General features: G+C 32.1%; 2 protein-coding genes across 5 annotated transcripts; one reads left to right on the top strand and one right to left on the bottom strand.

Moving 5' to 3' along the window:
- Positions 1 to 5,475: 5,475 nt before the first annotated feature.
- On the bottom strand, positions 5,476 to 12,965 carry LOC143070855 (uncharacterized). 4 transcript variants are annotated; one of them, XM_076244975.1, is made up of 4 exons: positions 12,836 to 12,965; positions 7,245 to 7,499; positions 7,099 to 7,214; positions 5,476 to 5,566 (listed from the first exon to the last, which is right to left on the bottom strand). In XM_076244975.1, exons 1-4 carry the CDS (start codon positions 12,916 to 12,918, stop codon positions 5,559 to 5,561), a joined length of 462 nt encoding a protein of 153 aa, XP_076101090.1. In that variant the 5' UTR covers positions 12,919 to 12,965; the 3' UTR covers positions 5,476 to 5,558. The 4 variants fall into 4 exon arrangements, with proteins under 4 accessions (XP_076101090.1, XP_076101089.1, XP_076101091.1 ...); XM_076244974.1 differs by having other exon boundaries at positions 7,099 to 7,499; XM_076244976.1 differs by having other exon boundaries at positions 7,099 to 7,496; positions 12,836 to 12,876.
- Positions 10,656 to 11,475, top strand: LOC143070943 (uncharacterized). The gene is made up of 2 exons (XM_076245044.1): positions 10,656 to 11,040; positions 11,187 to 11,475. The coding sequence occupies exons 1-2, from the start codon at positions 10,837 to 10,839 to the stop codon at positions 11,358 to 11,360; spliced, it is 378 nt and encodes a 125-aa protein (XP_076101159.1). The 5' UTR covers positions 10,656 to 10,836; the 3' UTR covers positions 11,361 to 11,475.
- Positions 12,966 to 14,134: the final 1,169 nt, after the last annotated feature.

The following is a 14,134-nucleotide window of genomic DNA, read 5'->3' as shown; positions in this document are numbered from 1 at the left end:
ATTCCTTAGTTTTTCGAAAAAAATATGGCATCGACCCAGTGGTGTAAATAGTGAAAAAACCAAAGCAAATGATTTTTTGTTTCTTTCATCCTCACACTTGTTTTGTTAGTAAATCATAGCTAATGGAATACTCATCATTTCATCATTTGGAGCAATGTTGTTTTCGGAAGTGTTTAAATGTGCAACATGAACTGTTTCAATCAGTTAATATTCAACTACTACATACAATACATTACAAAAACACCTGTTTAAATTTAACTTTGCTCAGCTTTAAGTAAATGTTATACAACTTATCTGTTAAATAGTCCCCTTACTTGTATTACATGATAAGTTTGTGAAATAAGGCTTTCAGAACAATGGAATTAACTATGTTATGAGTTTCATTAAGTCTGTGGATGTTTTTGATAAGTTACGAGCTCTTCATGGTCCGTAACATTATGTTGACAGATTTGAGGCCACATGTCTTTTTCAAAGAAAAACAAAATTGAATATCTAATTCCAATTTAGATACCCTTTTTAAAGTAGAATGTTTGAAAACTTGAATCTATTTCCTTTCTTAATCAATTTTTCATAACAAAAGTGAAAACCCATCATTAAATGATATTTGTGAACACACGTATGCGACTTTACAAATAAGGGGTAGTTTTCAGTTTTATATAATGTATTTTTCACATAATAAGAGCAACGTCCGTCAAAACTTAACAAGATTTATATTAAATTATAAACAAACATGTATTGATCAATACAACCATCCAGTATACCTCAATGAAAGTGAAAACTTAAGTTTTTGCCATATACGTTGAATTCGGTACATGCAAAACAGGCAACAAAAAATATTTCAAAACATACTTATAATTGAGTTTTTACAATGTCAGGACGACTTTTATGAACACAAATTTAACTAATAGAATATAAATCATTTTAAGATAAACCCAACAACTTAAAAACGATATGTTTTTATGACAAAATAGCCTTTTATTCGTTTGAAAGTGGAGAAAATTTCGGTTATTCAATCCAAATTGACGAAAGATAATATTTTTTTTTCTATGCAGAGTAGTTGAACAGATCACTAAATATAACATTCATCAGTAATTCAGACCTCAACAAATGACTTCTGTAATGTGGGAACGTTATAATGATGTTCTGACCTTTGACTGGAATACATATGTTCATAAGTGGAAGGTTAGCAAATCTCGAATTTCAGTATTGGTCCAAAGTATTAAAAAAAGACGACATAATTTTAAAGTCACGAATCCTATAATAATATTGCGAATATGAATGTTGAAATTCGGACATTTAACGTGTTGTGCATTGCAATAGATTGGTGGTCAAATGATTGTATGCCACATAGAGTGAACTTTTATTCAACATCATTGGACATCAATTTCAAAATATTTCTTTATTGCAAAATACACTTTGGCCATATCAATCTATAAATGGGGACATACAACAACTGAAACATCAGTGCACCTATCGGACAAATGTTAAAAGAACCATGTATAGAAAGAAACGTCTTGTGCGGTTGCTTGCAACTCAAAATATCTCTAAACAAAAATCTCCCTATGCCCTACGTCTGTTCTGATATTTGAATTAGGATTAGCATTTATATCGCACTGCTGATAGTAAAAACTTTCTTCTGTGAAATGTCTTGTAATTCAGAATACAGTTTGACTACCAGTAAAGGTTTGTAGTGACTGTATTACAAATTAGCATTAAACAGCTTTTATTCAAATGTTCTGTTTTAGGGAATGAGATTCCTTGTTTTGGTTGTAGCTTTTTTTATATATATAATAGATGCAAGCATATGAAAGAGAGACGAAAGATACAACAGGGACATCATCAGTCCAAAATAAATCAACAACGACATAGCAAAAAAAAAAATAAAAAGGAAAACTCCAACAGACAAACAATAGTACACATATCACTTGTATTCTTTGATAGCCGTGACTTCGATTACTTGACTTGAGCCGGCTGCCATTTTATCTGTATGTCTTAAAGAAACATTAGAGGCAACAGTGGTTTACCGATGTTTATGTTTAAGCTAGGGAATTCCAAAAAATTCAAAAAAGAGTTCAGTTCATGTCAACAACATGTAACCCGTGTAATGCGGAACAAAAGTATCAACATATTACCAACACGAATGGAACAAAAAATTAATTGCAAATTTTCAGTCGCCAGTTCTTCTTCATAATTAAGTACATGTCACCAAATTTAAATTTCCACGTTCGAAACTCAGGTGTCACAATCGAAACAGGATCTGCCGTGGGCACACGAGATAACCCTTGGTTTCAGTATGTTTCGTGTTGATCTTTGGTAGTCTATGTAGAGTTTTGTAGAATTTTGTTTATAATTTACGTCGTTTTTTTACTTTTACCATGCCGTTTTGATATTATTGTCGACTAATATGTTTAAATATTCCTTTGTAATATGCGGACTGTTTTAAGTAGTGTCAGGGATACACTCCTGTTCATGAAGTCTGTTTTGACTCAACATGCACGCGCGTAAGGTATCATTTGAGATATGTGCACATTGTATGATGGCACAAAGGCCTAAAGTACATTAAGACATGGGGAAATTGACAATTGGAAAGTTAAAATCGCCCTTCAAAGTTTTTCATAGAGTTTCTTTTAGTCGTCAATCTGTCTTTATATCAAAGAAAATGTCACGTATGAAGCAAACATTCTAGTTTCTGTAGTATCCTTTATTACAGGCTAATTGGGAAACTGACTGACTGATGTGTGGGTAAAAGAGAGACAGGAAATAATCAATATATCTGAATTTGAAATCAAAGAACTAAGCAAAATGGTTTTCTTTTGGTCTTTGAAAAGGTTCTGCATTTCAAATTGCAGTTCGAACTGTAAATACCACTATGTTATATAGACTTATGCATCATTCGTATCCACTTTTAAATACTATTTTCATGCGAATAGAATGAACCATATTTGTTCATCTATGAATGAACTAAAGTCACAATTATCTGCGCAATTTTTGGGTAGATTTCATCATTACACCAATCAACTGTGTCAAAATACCTCGATTTACTGTAAGTGGTAAAAAATATAAATTATTCAACTTCCGAATTTAAGAAAATAACACTATTGAAGGGATTAAACTGAAAATTTGATTCTTTGAAATGTTAAAGCCAAGTTTCAATGGACTTTATAGTTTTGTTATCTTTTGGGGATTTTGTCGGATTCCTATTTCTTAAATAAACAAACTGTAAACTTATTATGCCTCTTATATAGATAAAATCATTTTAACACAACCTTAAAAAAGAATTACAGGCACCCAAATAATTCAACGAAACAATAAAACACCAAAAACAAATAAAAAAGGGCCGAGTTTACTTGAAACTCTTCAATCGACTTCAGAGTTAATAGATTATCACGTGAACGCACTAGAGTTGATATTCGGAACAACTCTAAGTAACTCTAGGGTAAGGCCCCGACCAAGCATAACAAAATAAAATATTCTCATTGGTTTGACGTCATTCAAGAGTTTCTCGAGTTTAACTCTGGCTCGGTGAGGGTTGGAACCAGGGTACGAGGGGTTAACTCGAGTGGTTCAACTTAAATCGTTTTGTTGAAACCCGAGTTAGTAAAGTTTAGTCCAAAATATTACAGGAAAACTATGTACTCAGCCCAATCATGGACAGGGCACAAATATCCGATTTAAAAAAAAAAATTAATGATTGAATGGCAGAAATTTTTGAAAGTTTATAAAATGTTGCTTTAAACAATCTTATTTCATAAAAACATGTGTACATGAAAAGAAAAATTGCAGTTTAATACTTTATAGTAGATACGATATAATCCATTCATCAGCGCTTTATTGTATGATGTTGGAATCAGGTAAAAACAAAATGTCCCCGTTAACAGTAGTTTTTTTCCTTCATAATTTGTCACCAAAAGGCTTTTAGGATTATCTTTTTCTCCTAATGCATAGAGCATTATGTCTGGTTTTTGAATAAAACAAAAGAGAAAGATATTCAATGGCAATTTTTGAATAAAAAAACAAACTGCATGCCACTAATGATCTACTTTTTAAGTAAAATTTGCTTACTAAAAGCTTAAAAAAAACCTGCACCATACGACTTTTTGACGACCAATCTTAAATTCAAGAAAAATCATTTGTCATGGACTGTGCTAATTTTTAGCCGTGTAACATGAAGTGAAATCAAACTCTTTTAATAATCGACTTTTTCCTATTGTGTCACCGCACTATAATAACCACCGGTCTTGTATACTAAAAGAAGAAACTGCCCAATCACGAGACACCTCTTAAGAACAAGACATACCTTTGAAAATATCTTCTGTGTTATATCACTGGGCCGATGCCACTGCTGATGGAGTTATCATTTCCCGTGGGTATCACCAGCCCAGTAGTCAGCACTTCTATGTTGAGATGAGTGATCATTGATATGGTCATCAATATAAATTAACTGTTTACAAAACGTTGAATGTTTGAAATACTAAAACTTTTCTACCTCAGGAATAGATAAGGTGTCTTTGGCAAAACATTTATGAACTTTGGTTCTCAATGCTCTTAAACTTCGTACTTTTGTTGGCCTTTTTAACAATTTTGATTCGATCGTCACTGAATTGTGTCATTGATAAATGAAACGCGCGTCTGGTGCATATGTATAAATTATCGGGTTTTCTACACATTGATATCGTAAAATATCAGCGGCGGGCAGCAATGTGATCCTTTTTGACGAGTGAGCGTAGCGAACGAGCCACAAGGTTTGACATTGTGTCGAGCTGCAGATATGTTACGATATCTATACGAAGAAAATCCGATTATCTGTTTATCGTTCTATTACTAGTCTTTTCCCTCTCCCTAAGACAGTTTTACGCTTCACGAAAGCAAGCTTGAGAACATTTCCTATCGCATTGTGACGTCGCTGATAGCTTCTCCTCTCACATTGTGACATCGCTCTGATAAATCCTGAAGTCTTGATAAGAGAATTATTGAGCGACAGAAAAGGGTAATATAGGCGTGGGGAAGGACGATTAATAAAATTTCATTGCTGGTGGAGATTTATTTCCCCAAGGGTATCACCAGCCTAGTAGTCAGCACTTCTTTGTTGACAAGAATTATCATTGATATGGTCATAATCATAAATTTAAAAAATCTTGAATATCTGAATATCTGAAGTACTAAGACTTGCACCGTCTAAGACAATTAGAATTTAACCAATGATGGTACGTATTTTTCAGTTTTGCGTACGAACAATGAAACGGCGAATTGTGAACTGAAAGAACCAAATGTGCCGTGGTAGAGTACATTGATGGTTTGAAAAAAATGACTTTTCTGGACTAACAAGATGAGCAGTATTAGATGGAAACAAATGAAGTATGAAGTTGATAAATTCTACTCAATAAAGCCAACCTATTTCAAACCCTGCCATTTCACTGCCTTTTGAATCTAGTCTGAGAGATAACCATAAACTTGGAATAAAAAAGTTCAACATGATTTGAATGCTACGACAATATTTAATATAATAATTGTTGAAAAAAAGAACATCATCCGTTGTCTATTGTACCAATAATCTGCATCTAATATCCTACAATATAAAAAGTAAATTAAAAATATATTTTGTGATGTACTAAATTTACTAGTTGCGTTAAATAATTTAATTTTACATTTTAGCCATTAATCAGTATTTTTGATAAAAAAACAAACTTCTTCCATTCTTTGTTAAGCTGTTTTGTCTAAATGCTGTCTAATTAAAGTTTATCTATATATCATTTGATTCGTACAACACATTAACACAATTTACAATGTTATAAAAGTTTTTTGTAAATAAGTCAGTAGGTTGCACTATGTAAATACAGCTGATTCTCAAAACGCCTCTTTTTGGGAGATATAGAATAATCATAGATAATTAATTTTGTTTACATACTGATTCCAAGTTATGATCTCTATGTTTCATCTAAAAAAACATAACTTGGGAATGTTACCAGTAAATATACATTTGCATATTGTTTATATAGAAATGTATGGAAAGTTAAGAAATTTAGTGTTAGTTTAAACTCTCATAATATAAAAAAAAGCAGATGTGGTATGATTGCCAATGAGACAACTATCCACAAAAGACCAAAATGATTCAGACATCAACAACTATAGGTCACCGTACGGCCTTTAACAATAAGCAAAGCCCATACCGCATAGTCAGCTATAAAAGGCCCCGATAAGACACTGTAAAACAATTTAAACGAGAAAACTAACGGCCTCATTTATGTAAAACAAAAAAAAACTGAACGAAAAACAAATATGTGACACATAAACAAACGACAACCACTGAATTACATGCTCCTGACTTGGGACAGGCCCATATATAAATAATGTGGCGGGGTAAAAGTTCGTGGCATATACACGTTGAAAATGAGTCGCACAGCCCTATATGTTGACCTTTGATAAAATTTGTAGTACATATGAACTTTCCATTCTAAGATATGATTTTTTTAAAACTTCATAGTAAAAGTGGTTCATTATAAGAAGAAAAGGAGTTCCTTTGGGAAATTTCATTGTCAATATTTACAGAAATGCAACCTGTAATGATGTTACTAACTATGATGTCGTTATAATAAGACATATATGTGAAGGATTTCATAGAGACAAAGAAAACTTTGCGCATTCCCGGAAGTTCTATTTGATACCAGAGTTAGGTAGAAATAAGCTTTAAAGACACAAATTGTTGATTCCTAATTTTAAAAAGTGTGTTATCCATGATATACTAGACTAGTAAATGAATACTATATCCTTATATTTGTTGAATTCAAAAGTCAAACCACAGCGGTCGGTCTTATTGAAAAGAAGTATGGGTAGAATTATATAATAGTTATTTCAACACAACTATCATCGTACCTTCACGACTCTCCCTCTTTAACCACCATTACGGCAACAAAGGCTATTTTCGTTTATACGTTTTGCTATATGAAACGTATGTTTAACAGTAATTCATAGGAAAAATGTAATACATTGTCTTTCCATCTGTTCAAATCACACAGAAAATTTATTTATTTTTAAATTTATTTAACTGACATACAACCACAGAATAATAATCAAAACATATTGAAAATAACATTATCTTACCTTTCTTTGAGCTAATATATCCACCGCCGTAACCGCCACCATTGTATCCACCATATCCACCACCGTTACCACCGTATCCGTATCCACCGTGTCCGTATCCACCGTATCCGTATCCACCGTGTCCGTATCCACCGTATCCGTATCCATCTCCGTATCCAACACCGTATCTGCTACCATATCCACCATACCATGGTCCTCTTCTAACGACATATACGTGTCCGGCTCCTACGTATGATCCAGCACCACCTCCATGTCCCCACCAACCTCCGTTTCCACTCCATCCACCTCCCCATCCACTTCCATAATATCCTCCTCCATAATGTCCTCCTCCAGGACCATACCAATGGGCACTGACTGCGCTACAGAGGGCAAGCACCAGACAAATCGTAATCTTCATTCTGCTTAAGAAGAAAATTGTTTTAATTATGCATATTAAATCTGACAAAACCTTCTGCACATGGCTTTTATAAGAATAAACTTTAAAGAAAGTATTATCATTTAAATAGAGAATGTGTTAAGGTACATAATTTGTTCAACTTTACATGTTTGTTGGATAATCTTCCACAAAGAGTGTGCAAATCAGTTGGTCGTATGAATTAAATTATTGTAAGTCAACCATAACTTACCTAGACATAGATAGGCATTTGGCAAATTCTTTCGGAATATTTGGTCATTTCGTGCTTTATTTTGACTTTAAAGTTGTTTGATACAAGTATAAGTGATGATTCCATGCATTCAAAAAGGAACCAATTATACTATTTTTCCATGAACAAACATTCAATCGAATATTTCTTGTAAAATAATTAACTGTTTTAACAATATAAAAAATACACAATATCATTTTTATTTTACATGGTACAAGGCTTTTAATTATGTTTATACAATACATCCGATTGTCTTAGTTTAAAATCTCTCATATTTCAGGCTCTAATATATTCGGGCTTCTTGATTCTAATGTGAGTTATATGTTTATAATTTTAACGATTTGAAATTACTTGTATCTACAACTAAATATTTATGAACATATCTCAAAATGGTGTTACGTTTTGTAAATTTTGGACATTGCAATCGTAAAGCAAACACATTTTACACATTTGAAAAACAAAAACACCGAGCCTTGACAGACTACCTTATAAATAAATTGAATTTGAAAGATAAGAGATTTATAATATTTTATATTTCAATTTGTAAAACAAATTGTACGATCTTTCGTATCTATGTATGTTGGCGTTTGTGTTTGTCGTAGTTCAGTGGCTCTGTCGATCTGTCTCTCGTTCGATAGTTTATGAAAAAGGGGTGATAGATATCAGAGGGACATTCAAACTCATAGATCGAAAATAAACTGACAACTCCATGGTTAAAATGTATTTTTGGCTATGAGTCTTTCTCGGTTTTTGTTTGTAAAACGGATTTGTGTTTGCTTAATCATATTATGACCATTGAACATCGGTATACTACTGTTTATTTATTTACTGTTTTTTACCGCTTTATCAAATGAATTTGATATATGCCGCAGACAAATCATCTCTTCGCATCTTTTATACTTCATACATTGTCTGGATGGCCTGTTTTGTCAATAGATATCGAATGTTTAAATAAAAATTTCAAACGATAATCTTAGATACCTATATTCATTGACAATTTTGATATTATTTCTATTTTAAACGTAACTTAGATTTAGAATGCGAAATACCGTTCTACTGGAAAATAGAACATATTGTATTTGCCCTACTTTAAAGAACTCATCATGGTCATACAAAGGCGCACCACCTGAGGAATAATGAAGTTTCATCTAGTTATAAAAGTTTAAAAATTATCTTCAAAACATTGTAAATTATATGTATATCCATTAACATCTAAGTTAGTGGTCTAATTGATAAATCAGAAGTTCACCGATGTTCAAATACAAATAAATCGATTACGAAGACAAATGAAGGTAACGAGCTAAAATCGTGTGGAATCCATGGATCTGAAAGGAACAAACCCGGGCGGTCGTTATGTTAAACATATTCTAATAGACATGCGACATCTGTCCTGTGAATCCGTACTTAGTCAAAGTTTAGATCGGAAATATAAAAAAATATGGTGAAATTACAGACCAGAGGTCGACAGTTAACAAAAATGTTTAATTTTGTAAGGCAGAACCTTACTTGATTCTTATTTGATACGATGACAGTGTGATGTTGAATCTGAACGCCTTATATATGTCGTGTATATTTTATTATTTTGTACAGGTTATTACTTGAACTAAAACTTTGTAAGAGTAATTACTTGTATGATGCCATCATACAGTTTATTACTTGTACAAATGTAATTGTACCAGTAATTACTTGTACAACTTTTGTTGAGAAAAAGATAATAACTTGTACATCACAATATCTTTGAGTTATATTTGTTTCTTCTTTTGACTTAAATGTTTTATTCAAACACTCATTTCTTTGGGTTTGTAAGTTTGGATTTTTTGTGTCAATTTGTGGGTATTTTTTTCTTTTACCTATTTATAATTATTTGTTTATATATTTTTTTCTTTTTTTTATTCAGCTATGGTGTGTTTTTTTTCCTTTATTTTTTTCAAATGTGTACATGTATTAGTATTATTTTTTAAATGTTAGAAGATTACAGACAAACAACGGACGCAAAGTAACATCATAAGCTAACATGACTTCTTGATCAAATTTAGCTTAACAGCGTGTTGCCACATACGGACTAGTGGTGCAAAGTGACAAAGTCGTTAAATATAAAATTTATAAAACCAACCTTCTACCATTTATTTTCAAACATAAATCATGATAAAAAGTAGCATATGCAATATCTTATATTGGACACAAAAGTAAAGCATACTAGATGAAATAGCCTATTTGTTTGCACAAGACAAATAAGCATGACATCTGGAATTACACAATAAGCCAGCTTAATCTTTTGCAATTACATTTGCCTGACTAACAGCCACCCGACAGCTGCAGTAAATATGGCCTTGGTCACAACTTCAAAGAAAGCAATTGTACTGCTTTCATGACATTGACCTCAGTGTTCGCTGGTATGTTTAACATTGTCTCTGAATATTTTCGATTTGACCTCTGACTCATTAAATCAATAATGATTACATTTTTTTCCTATTTTGCATCAATTTTTGGCAATATTCAGCACAACTCCTTTGATGTTTCTACAGTCCATCGGACCTCGGTCTACTAAAAAGACATTGATAGTATTTTTAACAGTTTTGTTTTATCTTATAGTTGTAATGTTGATTAATTTTGCAATTATTAGCTTACATGCACAAATTTCAATGAAACGCTAAGCAACCCTTTATGCAACAAGTTCACAGAAAAATATCAAATACTAGTATCATCAGGTAAAACCTCCCTGATTTACTTATATAAAGTTCTACATAAATGGATCAAAATTGTCTAATGCGCAAGAAATACAATGTAAAAAAAAGAGAGGCAGAGAGATGTTTCAAAATATGATACAACAGAGATGAAGATGAAAGATGCAAAATCTAACACTCAACAAAACTTAAACGTCAGAAAGATTGAAAGACGTAATATTTGTGTTTGGAGTTTGGCATCCAAGAATGGATATTTGTAAAAATGTTCACAAGGATACGGTGACTACATTGGTGACACCGTTTGGTAATCTTTCAATTCACGTGCACGACCCACAGAAGGATATATGGGTTTCTAGAAGGATTATACTGGAAGTTTTGATAAAGACAAAATTTTAACTATCTCAAAGTTGATGGAATCAGACCCAACTTTAAACTTCATAGATATTGGTGCAAATTTGGGAACATACTCGCTATCATTTGCTAAACTGGGAAGAAAGGTTATTGCTATTGACGCTTTAAATCTAAATGTACAAAAATTATGTGCCTCTGTGAACCAATCACATCTCAAAGATGTTCATTTTATTATGAATGCAGTTTCGTCAAGACACGAAACTGTAAGTCTAGGAGCAGACGATAAAAACTTTGGTGGAACTTTCATTGACCAAAACGCAGACTATTTAAAATCAGTGAAAGGCAAAACTGTTTCTAGAAGACATTATAGTACTATTTCTACAATAGTATTAGATGACCTCTTGATTTATTTCCAAGAGTATTCATTAAAATGGATATTGAGGGATTTGAGCACAAAGCTTTAGAAAGAGCATATCAGGTTTTTTTTTATAAAATATTTGTGCAAGGTATACAGATAGAATGGATCTTTCATCGAAACAAATTTTCGCGACAAATCATTGTAAACTTTCCAGAACAACATTAATTTATTCCTTACAATCCAAATGACTTGCGACAACTTCGGAAGTCAAGTATGGGCAACTGGCCTACACAAGATGTAATTTGGCTACATAAATAATGTTGAAAATCGAAGTCAATTGTTTATATTGTCTCAAGTTTGTTAAATTATAATAAAGAATGTTTAAATTGTTTTTAAATTCAATTGCTGAATTATTAATTTTTGCAAAATGATAAAGTTGTTTGACTTCTCCACGCTTTATACTAAATTCTTCATTCGATAATGCGCTAAAACATGTTAAATCTGATGTTCAGTAGTTGTAGTTTGTTGATGTGGTTCATAAGTGTTTATTGTTTCTCGTTTTTTTTTATCATATATAAATTAGACCGGTTGTTTTCCCGTTTCAATGATTTTGGAGCCCTTTATAGCTTGCTGTTCGGTGTGAGACAAGCCTCCGTGTTGAAGATCGTACATTGATCTATAATGGTTTACATTTACAAATTGTGACTTAGATTGAGAGTTGTCTCATTGGCACTCATAGCACATCTTCTTATTTCTATTAATACATGTGCTGTTTCTGATGTAAAATGATACAATACCTTGTTATAAAATAGATCGATTACTACTTTATTTATATATAAATATCCTCTTTCAGGACAAACATCAGCGGCCGTTTAGTTATTTTCAACAATGCCTGAAGGGATCGAATGTATTATATCCAAATACATAACAAAGCAATAAAAAGCAGGTTTAAGTGTCGAATTATGCATTAGTAATGAAATTATAATTTCGACAGAACGGAATGTCTTTTTATGACACAACATGCAAGAGTCCTAACTAAAACATTATTAAACAATATTATTAGCCACCTAAGACGAGAATTTATCGGGTCAATAAAAAATTCATATCGGGTGAGACTGATGTGGTCAAATGATTTACCATTGTTTCACTTTAAGTGTTGACCTTCTTTTCCTTTTAATAACTGGACACGCATAATTAATGCATGATTCATCTTTAGCTATTTGGTAAAACTGAAGGTCACATGAGTGCGGATTCAATGAGGTCAAATCAGTTACTTCATATTTGACGAATTAGTTTTATTTTGCAAGTTCAATTACCATTGGATAAACTGGGTTTAAAGAACATAATTTCACGACAACTGAATGATCAGTTTATCCAACATTGGGTTTTCCAAATAAATTACTCTTCAAAAGGTGTATTTTATTTAGAATCAAACAGGAATTTCGTTTAGAAACTTATTTGTTAAAGTTGAAGCCATGTGACAGTATTTTTTTTTTTTTAGCAAAACTCAGATGCTAAATTTTTTCCTGTAGAAACGGCAAGTTTAAGAAACACCATTATCTTTTGTCCTGTAAGGGATAAAGAAATACCCGAGTTTAAGTAATATAAAATAACAAATTTTATGCAGTAATGCAGACATTTGCTTATATTTCTTCTACATTGCCGACAGTTAAAAAATGTATAATAAAGTAGAAACTTACTTGATTCTTATTTGTTCAGCTTCGATACGATGACCGTGTGGTGTTGAATAGTTGATTCTGAACGCCTTATATACATTGTTCATTTCATAAAAAAATCAAGATGTATGGGACATGTTCACATAAACAAAGAAAGATAAATTATGGATTTTTTAAACCACAAATTTACAAATGAGACTTTTGGTTTTTACAATTAACACTGGATCAAAATTGAAAAGGGCATGTTGTTTCTTTAAAAAGAAAAACAGTAAGCTTTTGTCCATAAAGATAAATGTTTGGAAGTCAAAGACTGACGGAGAATGTAGTTTGTAAATTTTATGGTAAAAAAAATCGACTAAAATCAAACATTCTACTATAATAATAATGCATCATTTTTAGCAATTATTAGTCCTTTTTGTAACATTAAAGAAGTAAAAACGACATCAGAAAAATAAACCCAATGAATCAACTAAATATAAAACAGAAGTGGCTTAACATGATTTATTCATTTACTGTAATTGTAGGCTTTTAACTAGCTCTTATTTAATTTGTAGTATTCTTGTATATTTTTTTGAGTAAATAAATGCTTTTTGTGGGGCTGGACAGGGGGTAAGTTTCTCCCTGCTCCCGATCCTCTTCTCCTTTTTCCGGCCCCTTCTCTCCCTTCTCCCTTCTCCCTCCTTTTTCTCTCTCCATTACCTTTTCTGACATATTTCATCAAAATCCATGCATTAAACATTCAGGAAGAGTTTCGCTTAGAAGATTAGTGATGCCATACATCATTTTTACATTAAAGTAACAAGTATCTCCCCTGTAGGCTGTAAAATTTAGAACTTTCTCGTGTAAATATTTCTTCAATATCCATCCAGATGTTCAGGAGGAGATGTGCTTAACAGAGATACATTGATAGAAAGATAGGGTGCAATATGGCTGCAACGTGATCAGATGCATCTATATAGGAGGGACTTTCCAAAGCAACTGTCCATATTTTCGATTTTTGAAAAATTTTAATCGGGAATAAAAATTGTGAATGTGTGACCCCAGCTTAACTCTGATGCACGCCGTTTCGGAAACGATGATTTTTTTAAAGTATAAATCCAAATTATAGAAACGCAGGAGAATGTGTGAAAATACGTGGAATTATTGTGACACTATCAGTGCAATTTCGCCAATTCGTTTTAAAATGGTTGCCGAAAAACGCTGCTTGCAAAAAATAAAAATAAAATCTTTAGAAAATAATACAGGATATATTTCCCGTACGAAATAAGTAGTAAGATTCCACTTAGACACTAGTAGGAATAAAGTAGGAATCTACCTAGAATC

Source organism: Mytilus galloprovincialis, chromosome 4 (assembly GCF_965363235.1).
Source record: "Mytilus galloprovincialis chromosome 4, xbMytGall1.hap1.1, whole genome shotgun sequence".
NCBI lineage: Eukaryota > Metazoa > Mollusca > Bivalvia > Mytilida > Mytilidae > Mytilus > Mytilus galloprovincialis.
Note: the sequence above shows the minus strand (reverse complement) of the source record. Positions and strands in the feature narration are given on the sequence as shown.